Source organism: Carassius gibelio, chromosome A15 (genome assembly GCF_023724105.1).
Source record: "Carassius gibelio isolate Cgi1373 ecotype wild population from Czech Republic chromosome A15, carGib1.2-hapl.c, whole genome shotgun sequence".
Taxonomy (NCBI): Eukaryota; Metazoa; Chordata; class Actinopteri; order Cypriniformes; family Cyprinidae; genus Carassius; species Carassius gibelio.
In genome coordinates this window covers 16,333,198-16,352,544 of record NC_068385.1, presented here as the reverse complement: position 1 = coordinate 16,352,544, position 19,347 = coordinate 16,333,198, and the positions used below count along the sequence as shown (strand labels likewise).

Here is a 19,347-nt window from a genome sequence, read left to right as displayed (position 1 = left end):
AACATGCACACATTGCAATAATACCACATTTTAATAAAAAAGGTTGTGAGAAGACCCTCAAGACAAATCCTGAAAATTATTTACAGTAAAGCATTTAAATAATCCCCTTACTTGTTACAATCCTGTACAAAACTGTAAATAAACCTGACTCTCTGATTTCTGCCCGTCTGAGAGAGATTTAAATTAGGCTCCTCCCTCACGCATAGTGGGTGGGGCTTTATATGACCAAACAGACGTGATCCGAGCTTTGTCTCCAGGCTGGCTGTCAGTGTTGCTCTCCACAGGCGCTGTGAGCGTCTCCCTCTCATTTTGGTTCATCGACAGCCTCTTCTCACACACGGCTCGCTGGGTTTAAGCTGTCATCCTGATGCTGGATAGAGCCGTGTTGCTCGAAAGAGACAGCTGAGACGGAACAATACCGAAGAGAGCTTGTGTGTCTTCGGTAAGTGAATATCAGCTTTCGTGAAGGACTCTTTCCAAGCGGAGGACAACGAAAGACAGTTCCTATAAACACTTACTGTAAACCTCAGCAATGCCCGGGTTTGACTACAAGTTCCTGGAGAAGCCCAAGAGACGCTTTCAGTGTCCTCTGTGTAGCAAAGCAATGAGGGAACCCGTCCAAGTTTCCACATGTGGACACCGATTCTGCGATACCTGTCTGCAGGAATTCCTCAGGTAAGGAGCCACGTCTGACAGACACATACTGTGTGTTTTGCGTCAGGAATGAAGCGTGCCAACAACAACAACAACAGAGGATACACATAACCAGTATTTAAAGCGATGGAGTCGGCGGTTTAAAACACTGGGAATGATAAACAGTTCTGTCAATCATCCTTTCAACACGCGCATGTCTGTCATCTGCGCGTATTGACAGCTTTATATCTGCCCCGGGCCTTGAGTTGATCTGGCAGCCAATAGGATGCCAGGGATGTTTGTATGCAAATATGCAAATGAAGTTAGTCAGGAGACACATAATGACAGATAGAGCAGCTACATGTGTTCGCCAAGGAAATGCAACATGAACCGTTTAGAAAAGGAAAGGAAAGGACAGGATGGTAAACAGTTTAATGTAATCACATGATCAAACGTATAGCTTATGCTTCAACATAATGGCAATAGTTATATGAGAGCAGTTTTTGTTTGTAGTACCATAACGGAGTAGTTCCTTTCTTAAAAATGCATTTAACTGACAAAAATAGTAGCCTAAAAAAACTGGTTTTATTCAAGTAAAAACTATTAATTATTTACTAAGTCAACCTATATACACCAGCAAAACTCAAGTCAAGTAGAAGAAGCTCTTTAAGGTCACAGTTTGCCAGTGTGTTTGTGGAGAATGTAAATATTTGAAATGTTTTTGAGTAAATATTTTTTGCTTTACTAGATCCAGTTGTGGGCTAGGTAAATAAATGTGGTAGAAAAATATTTTCAGACCCGTGTGTGTGTGTGTGTGTGTGCACTGTCTGGCATTTTGACCCTAGGCACTACAAGGCTCTTGGAGGGGTCCTCATGTTGGATTAGAAAGCAAATCCTTTATTGAATCGCTGTACTGAAAGACTGCCAGATCGTTTGCGCGGCACTAATTTGTGTTATTTGCAATTAGTTTGCTAGGTTGTGTAGGACAGGCGTAGCAATGCATGGAACAGAGATGCTCAAAGCCATGTGAAAAAAACCTTTAAGCATTTATAAGTTCTGCTATATAGTGTAATGCTTATTGTCTGCATTGTGAATTGAGTTTCAGTGTAATAGCTTTCGTTGTCATCTAGCAGGAAATTCTAAACAAGTACATTTACAGTATCAACCAAAACTGCTTTACAAATTAGTTTATAACCATCAGAGTCAAGTGTATCAGCTATAAAGACCGCTATAATGCAGGAGTGCCCACAAAGAACACTTCAGTGCTAGGAGTATAGTGTTATGTGTCATCCGGTCATTTGGATAGTTAGTTGCTTGGAGAATAACATGTTGACACTGTAAACATGGCACACTGGTTTTAAAACTGAATGATTGACAGCTGAGATGCACATTCTCCCCTGTGACGTTGTAGTCTTCCGTCATGAGTCATGCATAAATAAAAATGAAATGTTCACTGTAAAGAAATAGGTGTTAGAAAAATAAGTGTTGGTACTCCTGCATACACTACCGTTATATGGATCATCTAGTATAGTGAAATATTATTATAATTTAAAATAACTGGTTTCTAACTTTCTATTGTAATATATTTTGAAATGTAATTTATCCATGTGACGAAAAGCTGAATTTTTTAACATCATTACTCAAGTCATCAGTGTCACATGACCCTTCAGAAATCACTTTAATATTTAGATTTGCTGTCGAAGAAACATTTATTATCATCAGTCTTGAAAACAGTTGTGCTGTTTAATATTTTTGTGGAAAACCTGCTTCATTCTTTGAAATATAAACAGCATTATACATTTCTTTACTGTTACTTTAGAATAATTTAATGTGTCTTTGCTGAATATAAATATTAATATTAAAAAAACTTTTGAACCGTAGTATATATTTTTAGGTGAGTTAACTGGCAGCCTCACTCGAGTCAGATTTGGAATATAGAATATCATTGTTTTTATATTTAGAGCATTGACTTATTATTATATCATGCCATCACTGATATCCGGACACAGCAGGGAACATGAGAGCCTGAATTGATTTTATTAGTTTTTTAATGGTTTTGAAAATACATGATCAATTCGACAGCATCAATGGCAAAGTGCGAGTCACAGATAGGGCGCAGATCTTATCTAGATTTTCCACTCATCCAAACAGGTTTTGATTCTTTCTTGTCCTCGTGCTGTGGAATATAAACAGAACTTGTGCTGATGCTCTGCTCAAATACAAAAGGTCACAGGGTTTGAATGTCCACTATAGACTCTCACAGAAACCCTGAATTAACATGTAGGTTTTGGGATAGAGGGAGGAAAAAAGGAAGCACATGATGCATTTTGCCTAAGGCTCTTTGTGTTTGTGTTTGTTCTATTCGCAGTAAACCTCTTTCCTCTCACGCCTACATAGGAGAAAGTTTCTTCTAAAACGTGAAGCTGTGCTCAGTTTTCTTTTTTCTCAGAACTGCTCGAGATAATACAAATAAAAGAAGACGAAATGCAAGCAGACAATGCTTATGAATCATTAGGTCATTACTGTGTCACTGGGAAGAAAGCCAATCTACGTGTTTGCGTTATAAGTTACTTTTATTCACCATCTTTTGTCTTCAGCTAATGAGTGACTTTTTAAAACTAGTTAAAGCTACGCCTATTTAGAGTGTACTGTGCCTATTATACATAAACCAGGCTTTCCACACATTTGGCAAATAGCCAATTTCTGCCTTTTTTGCTGTAATTCATGATTACATGAGTAAGTATCTTTTAGATTTTAAAGAGACTAGATGCACAAATTGCAATTTCTGGAAGAATAGTTTGCAGATTTCTTGTGTCCTTGTAGAATCATTCAGATCAGTTTTGTGAACTGATTCAATTGATTCATTGAAAAGATCCGATTCAAAAGAATGGAATTCACTATTCGTGAATTCATCATCAGTCTTTTGAAAGTTCTGTGCATAGGCCTTCATTGATTAGAAAATTATTTACTTATAATAAATTATAAACTTCATTAAATTGAATCTCCACGGAATGAGAAATTGATCTTTTAAAATGACTAAAAATCAAGATATTTTGTATTTTAATTCACCTCCACAACAGCTGTTTATTTATTTTTTAATAATTATTATTCTTTGAAGATCCAGGAGTTTTTACGGTCTTTAAAAACTTGGATATATGAGGTAGCTTAATTTTAAAAGAGGGATTTCAAGAACTGGAAAGATCATGCTTTTATGAAATACATGGGTAATTTTAGAAAATAAAAATAAATATTTTTTGTAGTTATGCCAAGATCTAAAATGTCTGATCAAAAATAAATTTTGAGTAAAAATATCCAGTAAAGTACAAACTGCTGGAAACGTTACCCATCCTCTGAATATTGTTGTGCACAATGGTGGACCTTACAGTCAAAAAGTTTGAGAACCACTGATCTAAATGTCATATTATACATAACTTGTTGAATTTGTTTTCAGTTGATGTTTGGATCATGGTTTTCATGTATTGTGAATATCAGAATCAGAAACTCCCATGCTACGTGTTAAGATAAGTATGTGATTTCTTGGCATTGCGTGATAACCGAGCCGTCTCTTCTTCATTGTTGTGTGCTGTAAACATTCAAAGTTATTCCATCCGTTACTCCAGTCAGCTTCTGATCAGTTCAGACCTGCCGTCACATTGGGAAATTTTGGATTTGCACGGGTTGTGCTCTTGTACAGCTATGAATCACCATCTGCTGTGTTTTATTCATTATTAGGAAAGGGCCTCCAGCTACTTCAGCTTGAGTTTCACGCTGCATGCACACATAGACTCGTAAAAGTCCGTTTCAGATTCAACCCTGAATCATCTCAATCAAACGCCGTTCACTTGGATTTGTCCCATGCATATTGACTAGGACGGACATTGACTTGGCCCTCCATGTTGGTAATTGGAGTGTGTTTCTGCTGAAGGGGGAATGCTTAGGGAAGTCTGTTATCTCACAAGGTCTAATCCGCTCCGGGAGGGTCAGGAGGGGCCGACCCTCAGGCCTCATCACTCTGGCAATCAGCTCGAGTCACATGACCGTGACGCTAATGCAGAATAGATGAACCTTGAACTGAGGGCATTTGGTTCACTGCCAGCACACAAAAGAGCTTCTCATAATATGGGCTATCATCTCTGAATGCACATACAAGGGCACCCTTTACGTCATCGAGCAATGGTTTAGAGGAGTCAAGTCAAATAAACTCCTGGATTTTTTCATGTGGTGCTTTGTGAGATAGTGGGTTCTGGTTTGTAGTCTGTTATTCAAGCTTTGTTTGGTTAGTGTCTGAACTTCTTGTGTACATATTCTATTAATGCTTATGGACTTCAAATAGTGTAAATAGTGCTTTCCAGTAGGGGCGGAACGGTTTGACTTTTTCACGGGTCGGTTTGTTTTACGGTTTTGGTACGGTTCGGTATGTGCTATGTTTATGGAAAAACAATACTTAAAAAAAAAAAATTATATCTAACTACAAGCAAAAGGCAGAAATAAATACTATAGAGTTAAGATACAAATAAAATAAACTGATTTCGGTTTTCTTTTTTTCTTTTTTAGGAAGGGCTAGCATTAGTTTTTAGGGACAGAAATTGAATAAAGTGATTAAATGTAAAACAGCATTGCATACTGAACTGTAAAGATTTTTCTTAAAGTTACAAAAGCTTTTCAATCAAGAGCAGTGAGTGATTTCTTTGTTGTTGTTGGATTAATATAAAGACTGTCACTTTAAGAGAATGCACTGAACTACATTTTGCAGAAAGGTGATTGCCATCTAAGATGGGTGTGTTTTTTTTCAGCGCACTTTTCACAGTGCATTCTGGGATTGCCTTCTCTGCAAAGGAAAAACATGATGGAGCTTTAGAATGTGATCTAAACAGTCGCTGCGTCCAAAATTGCATACTGTCTAGTACTGTAGGTACTACATTTGGTTTGAAACTTACTTTGTGACTGTTAAAAAGTAAGTTATATATAGTATGAAAATAGGGGCCTATGATTAAATTCTGAGGGACTTCATTCGCCATGTTATGTTGCCTATACCAGCATTAGTTGGGTCACTTCACAAACCCTCTCCCATGGCCTCATGGGATAGTAAAATCAGATGTGCACCACAGCATCTCTACTCTTCATCTACTGTATTATGAATAATCATTTCACATACTATGGTGGTAGGGAGGTAGTCATATTTGGTCACTGGGAATGTTTCTTAAAAGGCAGCATGATGTTTCTACCTAGGCCACCTTTTGGTACTAATCTGCTTAAAATGACAAGAACTGCATTTTTTTTTTTGATTTATAAGAAATACATGACAAGGCCACCATACAGAAGCCACTTGTATCTAAAAGTACAAAAGCTGACTGTCCTGCTCTAAGGAGCATAAAACATTCACTTCTCTATTAAGCTTCAGTTTTCACAGCCTAATTGTCTTAAACAGAAAGTCTTTTTTTTCCTAGAGAGTCTGAATAGAGTCCTCTGTGTCTTGCATTGAAGTCAAGTCCTCCCGTGTCTCTTGAGAGCTGATGAAGCCTTGCAACGGAAGGATGGGTTTAACCAGGGTAGAATGGAGTAACTGGTGACAGGCAAAGTGGGAAAAGAAAGACTGACTTCTTTCCAGCCAGGGCCATCTGTGTGAACAACATCTTTTTTACATTAAAGCTCAAATTAATTGCCCACTGTCCATTGAGATACAAAAAGGAGCCTCTTTGGCCTGCCACAGATAGTGAGTATAGTTCTCCGAGCAAAGGGAGATTGAGGGGAAGCATTGGTGCCCAGTGTTGAGAGGAAGCCAGGGTGGGAATGACAGCCAGGAGTCTGGGTCCCTCTCCAGGATTCACACCATTGAAGCAGATGAATAGTGACCGGGCGGGCATCCTCTCTCACTTCCTGCCCAGCCTCATCAAAGACCCTCACATCCTCACACAGGTGCCACTGGCCACAGAAGTCATCCAGACAGACTCATTTGTTAGCTGGGTCAGTGACACACAAGATCTGAGCAGGCAAACACTGTTTAAGAAAACTAAATGAAATGGCTCCAAATGTGTTGTGTGGTGCAACTGTCGAGTAAAAATGGATCATATACTTTTTGTACTTGATAATGACACTGCATGACTTGGTGTACAAAAGTTTTACAATATTAATAAGCAATGCAGCAGTTTTCTTAGAATTTAAAATAATACATAGTCAAAATAATGAATAAGATTTTCTTTTTTATGATATCAAGACAGTTGTATCATGCTGACTTTTTTTACTTGATGCCCTCAAAAAAAAATAAAAAAAATAATAATAATTCAGAAATGAAAGAATGAAAGATTTTTTTTTTTTTTTTTTCTTTGTAATGAAATTTTTTTGGAGTCATATTAAATTTTACAGCCGGAGCCATGTCTTTTAATCAAAAGGTCAAATTATGTGATATTACAAGAAGAATAAGAATAAGAGATAATAATGAATTTATTAGAAAAATGTAAAACATTGTGTAAAGTGGTGCATTCAAACCATTATATGTATAAATTATATTTTTAATAACTATGATAATTTTTTTCTGCATGTTGATCACATCGCATGACTTTGATTTGGTCAAAAGAAGTTTTCCAAATATGAATAAACAATTTTGTTAAAATAATTTTATTTTTGAAAAAGAATACGATTTTATTTTAGATTTTAAGGTTGTTGTTTTTTTTTTTTATCAAGAATTGTATTATAATAATTAAGTTGTTTTCTTCATTATATCACGTTAGTTGTGCCACCTTCATATTTAAACTTTTTGCTGCTCCTAAGAATATCTAAATTAATTTCAATTTAAAATAGAAAAACATTCTCATGATATAAAAGGTATATTCTAATCATTGTACAAATGAATTGTAGTTTTAATGTATTTTTGAATGAATAGAACATTAAATAGCGTCACATGAGTTCCCCAGCCCCGAAGAAGAGCGGAGCTATTTCACACAGTTGTATGTTTGCCAATACATAGTTTAGAGAAAGTAAGCAACAGCGTAATATTGATTTGTATTCTTGAAATAAACCGTGTCGGCGAGATGTTGCTTTAGACTGCGGTCCAACAAATGAAAACGCCTCGGGTGCTTCACTGTCCTAATCCACTTATATGTTTCCGCAACTTCAGCCGAGGGAAAAAAACAACAACCAGGAATGCTCATTAGCCCTGTCAAGTACATTCAGATCACTTCAGTAGATGAGGAAAACAAGCACTACATAAATGTGTCCTTGAAAAGAATCAGAATTTGATGTCAAGCGACTTGCGAAGTTTACAGCAGTTTTAATATCTTTGTGACGAGTACAACAAGTCCCACATACGTTGTTTTTTTTCAGATGAAAGTCTGAAAGACTGAGTCCAGATCCTAGCCGAGTGATGTCATCTAGAGGGGTGTTTGGGGAGGTTACACCTCGGTCCAGCTGTGAATGGGACATTATGGACTGAAAGTTCTCCATCCGTTCCACACAGCTGCAAGCTGATGTTGGGTGAGGCTTTTACCAAGAAGCTTGCATTTCATTTAAATGTTTTGCATCGGCGCTTCTTTGGTTTGGAGTGCCATGAAGCTTCTTTGTTAATTATCATCGTAGAGGGTGTTATCAGGACCTAAAGGACATGTTCAATGAGGGCGACACAAAAAGTGGACAAGCTCTTAACATTCCTGACTGGATTTTCTGCTCTATTCAGATGTCCATCGTCTGCAAGCGCACAGACAACATTCCTTTGTGAAAAACTGTGGTGCTTGACGGCCTTGGACGCTCGCTGGGGCTCATAAACAAAGTGGATAGAACGGTTTGTGGGGATCCGGGACTTGTCTGGGCATGCTTGCATTTAGAGAGAAATCTCGCCATCTTTCCTCCCCCTGGGTGCAGATCTGCAGGGAACTATTTCAGTTTTGTAGTATAGCACATTGTCACTCGCTCCTTGCATGCTGAGACCAGCTTGTTTTATACCTATACCTGTCAGAAACACATCAGCTGACAGGAATCAAATGATAGTTAATCTGCGCTACTTGTCAAGGCAAACAGTAACAAACGGTGATTTGGAGCGTCTAGATGCAGTTAGTTTCTCTCGGCTGCACACTGTGGTAATGTAAACATCTCAAACCCAATCCCATCCTGTTCTGCACGTGCAGCTTGTGTGTTTTTCATTTAGCTGTAACTCCATCATGCCTCACCTCGTCTTCATCTAACATGTAACATGGTTTGATCAAAACTGAATGCATGTGCATGTACTCGTAAGGGGTCTCGGACAGCTGAGAGGGCACTGGTGTGAGAATGCTGTCCGCTGGTGAGGGGAGCAGCTGGGGTGGCCAGATCTTGAGGAAGGAGGAGGGCACCTGTCTCAGTGAAAGCCTCTCTTTTAGAGCGCAACAGGTGTTGGCAGAGTGGTTAAGCTCTTGGGTTTAAGCGTACACTCATTTGGTGTTATTGACTGTCAGTTCCGGAGGCCGAATGGATTGAAGGTCACAGCCACTGCTTCTTCTTTGTGAAAGAGGCACTGTGCTGGTTTCCTTCCTGCTTTACCCTGTGCAGATCCGCTCTATATAGCAGCTCAAACTCACACTCCCACGTCCCAACTCGGAGCAAAAGTGACACTGATCCCATGAAAGAGGCCGGAGAAATCCACTTCCTCAACTTCAAGGCCAGGCGTATGGATTGCGCCATATCCTTAAGTCGTCTTATTTGGCTTTTGAAAGGACCAACAGTGGTAATTTAATAGTAATTTGTGTACCCATCTTTATCATTATTTTCATTAATAAGTATTTTTAAAAATAAACAGACTGATTTCCTGCATGGTTGTGCTACTATCACGTTTTGCATATTACTTGTTTTGTTTTGTTTTTTGCAATATATATGTAATATAAGAATTTGCACGTAAATCTATGTACTTATATGTATGTATATTTATTTCTTATTTTTTATATTTAATATCTAAAGTTTTATTGGAGGTATGTGTGACAGTTTGAAATGACTTTTTCCACGCCTTTCCTGTGATTCTCTTTTCTTTTCACATTATTATTATTATTATTATTATTATTATTATCATTTTTTAAAAATATATATTGCATTAATTTGAAATTATATTTTCATATTTTTATGTATATATTAATAGCTTATATTAAAAGATAGACACTTAATTTATTGATATTTAGGACAAATTAAAATTTATTGAAATAATATTTTTAAACTAAACCACTTTAAAATGAATATTATTTAATAAAGAGTTTTTATCACACACACACACTTTTTATTAGTGGTTGTCTATGCAGTAGAAATGCAAAAGAATGTTTAAAATCTGTGCTACATGAGATAAACCACGAGAGCCATTTCTAAAAGTTTAAACAAAAGCCTTGAGCTGTCAAAAGTCTGCTGGACGATGTAGGATTACACATTGTGCATTATCTGGTGGACCTTTACATGTATTACAGACATTAACAAAGATGGAGGAAAATCTGAAAACTCATCCTATAGATATCTACGGAAGTCCATTTCCACCACTGAGTAAACAAGAAAACAAGGTAAATGTGATTTTTCTCTCACAAATCTGACTTTATTTCTCAGAATTCCGAGCAATAAAGTCAGAATTGCAAGTTAAGAAGTCGCAATTCTGAGTTGTTTTCTTGCAATTGCGAGTTTATATCACACAATTCTATAGAGAGCAGAGCAGACGGCTCCTTATGCATTCAAATCACTCTCTTGGTATATTAGTGTCATATAATGATCGGTGCGCAGCGACGCTTCAAGTTAAATGAACGAACAAACACCTAACATGTACGTGTATTTGCATTGCTCTGATCGTTCTCTGTAGATCTCACCTTCTCACACGCCACGATTGGTTGATTATGTACCATACCTGCATGTTATTGGTCAAACTACTTTGGATGTTTTGGGCAATATAGAAATCTTGGCAAGGACGCGTCCTGGGAAAATGGCTCGTATGGTCACCCTAAATTACCTTGTTTTATTTTTTTACTCCGTGGCGGAAACAGGCTTCCATAGATATCACTGTATGTAGGATACAGGGAATGAATTCTTATTTTTCTACACGGGCACAAAACTAAGAGTTCTCATCATTGTACCTTAATGATACGTACAAAAAGAACAGCCCATCATTCAGATAGGCAATGCCAGTACGGTTTCATAGCAGCATGTCTGCGTGCACAGGAGTCCTAACATGTTCTTATCAGCTACATGAGTGCACATATATCAGACTCGCCGCTCCCTCACACACCTCTCTCTCCAGCATAAAGAGCCTCACCTTCACCCCGTTACCATGGCCACTGAAAGTTTTGGGCCTAGCCAGTGGAGTGCAGTGCACACACACACACACACCAAACACACACACACACAGAATCTGTGATGAAGAGCTGACGAGCTGCCCGCTCTGTTTCTTTGACTGTCTTCCTCTTATCATTGAACTGAAAGAGGAGAAATCACATCATAATTATATAATCCTCCTACACAGGGAGTCACTGGGTTTAACATTGGGTTGAAAAGTTTCTGAAGTCAGGAGCAGGAGACAGGCGGAGAGCACTCAGGAGGTGTTGTCTCCGGACACTGGAGGTGACTCATCGCGTGTACGGTGCGTAGTTTGTTTCCACCGGCACGCGGTGACTCAGACAGCTGATAACCAGGGTAAAATCTTTCAGTTTCACAAAGAGTTTCACCTGCTTTCCAGTTACTTTTACAACACACTGACTCAACTGCAATACAAAGTGTAATGCGGCACGCCGCTGTCCGTATCTGCAGCACTGTGAGCTGGCGGTGGATATTCTCACCCACTCTTTCTGGATGATTCCTGGGCGCATGAGGAAATAGATGGTATAATTAGATGATGGAACTGTGCTGTCGGGGTGTGGTTGAGTTTTTCCCTGAAGCGCCTATGGAGTCGAGCTAAATCAAGCCTCCTACACAACACACACATTCGTTTATTCGTTCAGCACCTGCTGCTGTACTCTGTCTCATGCAGAAAAGCACAATGAAAAGCTCTGTCCATCCGTTGGGTCACGCTCAAGTCTTGCTTCAGAAGTTAATTTAGAGTTTATTCAAGCCGCGTTTAGTGTGGCATTATACTGTTGGACTCACTAAGAAGCTTTTGTGTTGATGCTTAACAATATTCTCACTCATTGGATGACAAGGCAGCTATGTATTTTTTATTTTTTTCACTCACTGAATGGGATTTCACTCAATGTCCTCTAATAAACAACAGGACACTAACAGGAGAAGAGCTATTGTGACTGGGAAATATAAATGAATGAATGAAACAAACAAACTAATGAATAAATAATTAATTGGAAACAGTTAATTGGATTAATACATTTTGGATTAATAGATGAAAAAAATTATTATTGAAATAAATAAATTGACCATTTAAAGAAATAAATTGGTTATTGAAATTAATAAATACGTGAGTGAATGAATGAATAAATGAATACATTTGTTATAGTAATAATACAAATAAAATAATTAACAGATTATGTAAATAAAAGATTATTTGAATTGACTATTTAAATAAATAATAAAAAATACATGAATAAATATTATAATAATAAAATAAATAAAATGGATTAAATTAATTAACTTATTGTAAAAAATATTTAAATATTTAGAGTAGACTTATTTAAATGATAAAATATATTATATTATATAATAATGACTAGTGTGATACTAATGAAACTAGTGCAGCTATGTAGGAAATCAGTTGCCTGCTATAACTGACACTTAAACAGTTTAGTGGTCATTATTCAAATATCTTTTTCCATACTGACCAGTCAGAATCAAGTATTTTAGAAAGCCGTGAGTCACTGTTGTGCTGTGAGGAGAGAAAAGTCTGGCCGCTGCAGGTTAGTGGCGGGAATCTCTGCCAGATAAGTATTTGTTGTCCGGGATTATCTGTCCGTTCCACCTGCTGTCATGGTAGAACAGCGCATGACATTAATCCACCCATCCTCAGTCACCGGCGCTGAGGATTAGCACGCTGCTAATTTGCCACTAGCGGAGCCCGAGGTCGTGGCGAATGTTTTGTGTCCCCAAGTCCTGTTTCTTTTGTATTTTTCAATACAGAATCCAGCCTGGAGTGTGAGACGATCGCAAGATAATGGAAACGGTGTCGAATTGCATTACTTATGGCACACATGCTATTTTAATGCTTCACTAAGTCTATGCAGGCTAAAAGAAATCGATCGGGAACAAAGATGCAGATCATTTGATATCCACTCCTATATATGCTGGTGTCTCTTTAATGAGATCATATCTCAAATTGCATCAGCTCCTTTATCTTTTGGACCCAACAACAAAGTTGAGAACATTTGGAGCTGCCCATAAACTTCATATATTGCATCCGCAGCTCTGAACCTGCTCAAAGGCTCTCCATCTTGCTTTTCCTCCAAAATGAAGCTGTTGTGAGATTATACAACAGACATTATCCGCTTGTTCTTAGATCTCCTCATTTTAAGGAATTATGTATTCCTCTCAGAATGAGCTGCGAGAGCGTCCTCTATTACAGCTCGCCTCATAGCCATCTCAAAATACCCCAGACCTTTTACAACATCTCTTCTTCCCACCGACTGAGAAACTGGAAGAGAAGTCAAGAAACGGCTAATCCTGCAGTCCTTTATGCTTAAACTTTTGCTACTAATTCCCACATCATTGACCTCACATTCCTTTCAAACTGTTAAAGAGCTTTTTATTTCAGACTGGCTTTGTCTTTGTCGTCTGCATTATGTAAGTTTTAAACTTTTATCAACGCCTCAGAAGTGACAGATGAGACGTGAGAATGTGCCCTAAATGATGTCATCATTAATTAAATGCTTTGTACTTCAGTATTTATCACATTCAGGGCTTCATCAGGCTTCGCCTTCTAATACAATGAAAGCTTGACAGCTTTAAAATATGTGGCCGCCCACTTTACCTCAATCCTACAGACCTTAGTCAGAATAGATGCACTATTTAATTTGGCACCAACAAACTGTACTGTAACATACTGTACAAGCGATGACAGGAGATGGCTCTTTTATTATACAAACGGTGCATTTGTATGCACAATTATTGTACAGTTATAAATCCACATGGTCACACAGTCTCAATGTTTTGAAGCAAGGGACTACAAAATGATGTGAGTGAATCATTCAGAATGACTCATTTGAATCACTGAAAAGATCCAACTCAAAAGAGATTCATTAACAAACTGGAAATCTTTTCGTGTCAGCGCACCAAGGAGAGCTAGAGCAGATCAGGGTAAAACTAAAACCATTTTTTGTTTAATGGAATGGGGGGGGGGATACAATATTAATATTAGATACTTAAAGCAAGATTAGAAATTTTGCTTCAGCAGCTCACTGAAAGCACTAAAATGACTGGAAACTGGAAATAGATAAAAACGTACAAATAAAGACAAAATGAATATAATGACAAGCACATTTTGTAAAATTTTTAATGAATAATATAAAAATAAAAGTTAATTCAAAATATTAATAAAACCTATAGGCTAATAGTATAAAAGTAATTCTAAACTTAAAGATTTTGGTATCTGGGATTAGTGTGTTCTTTAAGGTCTTGTGTTACTTTTAGAGTTGGATTCCTCTTTCTTGTGCCTCGTCTTACCCGATCGTGATAGTTAGCAGTGCGATGCCTTTTGACAGCGTTAAAGAGGGGGATCACTGAGGCACATCAAAGTGCTCTGCTGCGTATGGACAGTGTCTCTTTTAATAAAACTGTCAGCGTATCTGAGGCGTCATGCGCTTGCGTTCTTCAGGAATCTATGGCTTCACTGCGAAACATTTGCTTTCTCATGGATGAACATCCTGCAAACATCTGCCCTTTACCGAGGAGGCTAAAATTAGACTTGCCGTCTGTAATTAAACAGCAAATGCAGTCAGGCGGAGGAACTTTGTTTGCCATTCATGCCATTTTTCATGATTGTGAGCCAGCGTGTGCATATACATGCATGGTTATGTAGCAGGGAGAAAGAGCGATACGAACAAAGGAAGTGACGGTAAACGAAGTGGGGGAAAGCAGAAGAAAAAGAGATGACATTTCGAGTGAACATCAAAACCACAGGCCATTTCAAATCTGCACTTGACTGCAGCTTTTAGCACCTCTCAACACGGGCCGGTGTCTCCTTCTCATATGTGTGCCAAGTCTAATGTAGAAACACTCCTTAACCACTTTGGACGTTCATAGATGAGATCAGGCTCTTTCAAGCTACCATTAAAGCTCGCCAGGAACCATTATACTCCATTGACACCTTTCCTAGGTTCTTCGTTCCCAGGTCTAATGCCATGCCAAGTTCACAGCTGATTTGAATAGCCGTCTGTCTCGGTAATCTGATCAAGTGGACAGTACTAGGTCACCTGTGTTCTCATCATAGCACTTGAGAAGGTGTTTAGGACCATCGCAGCACTTACATTTACAATTTGAGTGAATGTTTTGGAAAATTTAGTGAGTTTCATAATGTCTTAGTTTTGAGGAAATCTATTTGCTTTAATGACAGAAGCATTTGAGCTGCATGAACACTGCAGGTTTGACATAAAGCATGCCACAAATGTGCATATATTTGATTCGCAACCTACAAATGGTGCAGAATCGTGCAGAACTGGACATGTTGGTTGTGCTGGACTGAGCTGGGATGAGATTATAAATGCGTGGCATCTCCATCGGGACTAATAACAGCCGCTTGTTCCACTGCAACACATTTAATGAGATGAAATTGATTTTCCTTTGCCTCCCTCATGTATCATACTCTAACCAAAAAAAGACTCCCTGGGTTAGCTTTTGCTCTCAAAACCTTTTACAGCTATGTTCAGGTGTTGAAATCAAGGTTAATCAAGCAGCCTTGATGTATTTTGCTACACTTGGGTGCTTCCTAAAATGTATCCATGCATTTGAAATGAACTTGAATGAATATTCAGTTCACACTGCGTCCAGATTTGAATACTGTTGTTATCATTCCCGTTATGGTGAGCAGGGTTCCATACTGCGACTAAAATATTCATTTGCAAATGTAAAGTTTTGCTAAGGTCACCAATGGTGACTATATAAATCTACATGTTATGATTTAAACACTGACATGTACGATCACATATTTTGTTATGTTGAAAATAAACTGAGACAGGTCATTGCCTACCGTTGTGATTTTAGAGTCATGCCAGAGACCACCACACACTTCCTCTGAGTGCGTCATCATACATTTACAGTCGATTCAGCTTCTCAGTGCACAGAATTTGCATGATAAGTGCATATTAAAGCACATCAGCAAATCATGCTTAGGACACTGCAATAAAGGGTGGGCAGCAGTGAGTGAGGAACAGGTAAGTGCTGAAGTCAGAAACTTTACTGCACTTGTAGTTCAGAAAAGTTAAATACCTGGTTTTCTGTTCTTTTCTTACTTTGTTAATAATCTAATTAAGAGTGAACCGAAGGCAATTGGGAAGCAAGAGCAGAAATGAGATCAGGAAATATGACCGGGTGGAATCAAACCTGCAAATCCTGTGTGAGCGCGACTGGAGCATGGATGCTAACAATTTAGCCCAAAATATATAATCTATTCTATTCAAGTTTAAAATAATAAATAGTCACTTTGTGAGATATAAAGCCACAATTACAAGAAATTAAGTCCCAATTGTGAGGTATAAAGTCACAGTTACTAGAAATAAAGTTGCAAATGTGAGATCAAAAGTGATAATTACAATAAATAATGTCACACTAACAAGAAATAGTTACAAATGTGAGAAATAAGGTGACAACTATAAGAAATAAAGTTGGGATTACAAGAAAAAGTTGCAGAAGTTGTAACTGTGAGATCTACAATCACATCTGTGAGATATAATGAAGTCTACAATTTTTACAAGAAATAAAGTAGCAGTTAGGAGATCTAAACTGATAATTACAAGAAATAAAGTGAAAATGATGAGGAAATTGTATGAAAAATAAAGTGAAGATGTTGATAAATTCACAGTTATGAGAAATAGGCATACATTTGAATCTCAGTTGTGACATATACAATCATATTTGTGAGATATAAAGCATATTTAAAAGAAATGAAGTGATGATTGTGAGAAATGTATTTGCAATTACAAGAAACTGTCACAAATTTAAATAAGGAGAAATAGGAGGAAAACGATGTTTACATTTACAAGGAAATACAGTAGATGCAAAATTAAGAACACTGCAATTGTGAGCTATACAATCCCAACTGTGAGATAATTACAAGAAATGAAGCTGCAATTTGTAAGATCTAAACTAAAGATTGCAAGAAATTATGAGAAAACAAGGAAAAAATAAATTTGCAATTATAAGAAATAGTTAGAAATGTGAGGTCACAGTTGTGAGATATAAAGTTGCATTTGTGAGATATAAAGTCACATTTTGAGACAATTACAAGAAATCACAAAACAATTACAAGAAATGAAGTTGTAAATGTAAGCTCTAAACTAACAATTACAAGAAATGATACAAGGAGAAGTACATTTGAATATAAGAAATAGTTGGAAATGTGAGAAGGTCACAGTTGTGAGATATAAAATGGCATTATGATAAAGCTGCAGTTTTGAGAAATATTCAAAGAAGTATAAATGTGAAATTTGTAGAAAATTAAGTGATGATTAGGAAAAGAAATTCGCAATTATGATGCAAAAATGAATTAAATATGATGAAAAATTTGACATTACACGAAGTAACATGAAAAGTGAAAACTATGAGAAATTATTTCACAATTGCGAGAGATAAAGTCACAAATGTTAGAAAGCTGCAGTTGTGGGATAAAATATACAGTCACATCTGTGAGATTTAACAAAACAATATGAGAAATAAAGTCTATATTTTTTTTTTTACTGTGAGGTAGAATCGGGATCCGTCAGAAGCTTAATAGTGAAATGAACAAGAATGATTTTGTAAGATCTGAAATCTCACACTTGTGGTTCCTCTATCCAAGTGAACATGCAGTGCACTTTTCAAGGGCAGAGATTCATTTAACTGCCTTCAACCGTCCTCGAGTGCACTTACTATTCAACTCAGTTCAATCGATGACTGTACACCTTCACAGTTCTGCGACAGAAAGAGAGATCTATTGCTTTCTAAAGAAGCCATTCAGATTCACTCTCTTCTCTCTAAGTTTCCCTTTGTTGAGCTTTGTCTACAGTGATTGGCCACTTCCCAGTGGCCTGCCTGTCAAAGGCGATGTTGAAGGTGTGACGCTTGTCCTCATCTGTATCACTTTACCGACAGTCGGCTCAGTAATCTGACCTGGGGCCATGGCAGAGAATCTTAAGGAGTTTGGGAGGCCGTCAAGAATCATTGATAAGAAGTGAAGAGCTCTGTCAATACTACAGATCTGACCCTGATGTGCCCACAGGAAGTAGAAGACGATGTTCAAGAGAGATCAGAGGGCTGAAGCTCTGTGTTAGATGAAGGGTGAGAGACATGAATATGTAATTAGTCTGCAGGCATTCTCATCTGTCCTGCTGTTACAGCACATGGGCCTTCATCTCTTTCTAGCAGAGCATCTGTCAGTCCGGCCTGCGTGCTGGAGGAACGCCACTTTCACTTATTTGCCCCAAGGCTCACATGTGATTTAGAGTGGGGGAGTTTTGAGTACCTTAAAAGGATATTGTGACAGGAAACAGATGATTCTTCTGCACAATCTGGAATTGAACTACTGGTTTCATCTGGTCAGAGGAGAACTGGCCCCCCGACTGAGCCTGGTTTCTCCCAAGGTTTTTTTTCTCCATTCTGTCACCGATGGAGTTTCGGTTCCTTGCCGCTGTCGCCTCTGGCTTGCTTAGTCGGGGTCACTTCATCTACAGCGATTATCGTTGACTTGATTGCAAATAAATGCACCGACACTATTTAAACTGAACTGAGCTGGATGATGACATCACTGAATTCAATGATGAACTGCCTTTATCATTTTGCATTATTTACACACTGTTCTCCTAATGAATGTTGTTCAGTTGCTTTGACACAATCTTTTTTGTTTAAAGTGCTATATAAATAAAGGAGACTTGACTTGACTTGACTGCCATATTGTATTATATTGTATTGTGTTATATTATATTGTAGACATATTTTTTTTTATGTTTCTGAAAGAAGTCTCACTAAGGCTGCATTTATTTGATCAAAAATACATTGAAATTGTAAAAATATGATTACAGTTTAAAATAATTGTTTTATATTTAATATATTTAAAAATGTAATTAATTTATCTGATGAAAATTTCCTTCAGAAATTATTCTAATATGCTGATTTGTTGATCAAGGAATTATTATTATCAATGCTGAAAACATTTGTGTTGCTTAATTTTTTTTTTTTTGGAAACTGTGATACATTTTTTGCACAATTCTATGATGAGTAAAAAGTAAAAAGAAAATAAATCTGGAGTTTATGTGAAATATAAATCGTGTGTGTGTGTGTGTGTGTGTTAAAAATGATTAAAACAGTGAAATTTTTTTTTTAAAGAATATCAAAACAAGATAAAATAAGATCAAGGACTGCATGTTGGTGAAAAAATATCTGAAACATGTAATTTGTTTTATTTATAGAACTGTATGTTTATTTGTTTTTCTTTCTTAATGTTTAAAACTAGGGCTGTATTTAGAAAGCAGAATGAACCAGTAATATTATAAAATTTGGTAAATATCTGTGTTAAACAATATCTTGATTTAACACATTAACTTTGACAGCCCTAAAAATGAGTTAAGCTTAGCGTTAGGGTTAATCTTTAACAGACATTTT

The 19,347-nt window shown here is 37.2% G+C and overlaps 1 protein-coding gene across 1 annotated transcript in view; it reads left to right on the top strand.

The window, feature by feature from the left end:
- The first annotated feature begins 231 nt into the window (after positions 1-231).
- LOC128029353 (TNF receptor-associated factor 4-like) overlaps positions 232-19,347 on the top strand; it is a 32,871-nt gene continuing 13,755 nt past the window's right edge. The window contains exons 1-2 of the mRNA XM_052617113.1: positions 232-442; positions 531-675. Coding sequence (XP_052473073.1) covers positions 533-675 — 143 coding nt within the window. The 5' untranslated portion in view covers positions 232-442; positions 531-532. The remainder of the gene's footprint in view (positions 443-530; positions 676-19,347) is intronic.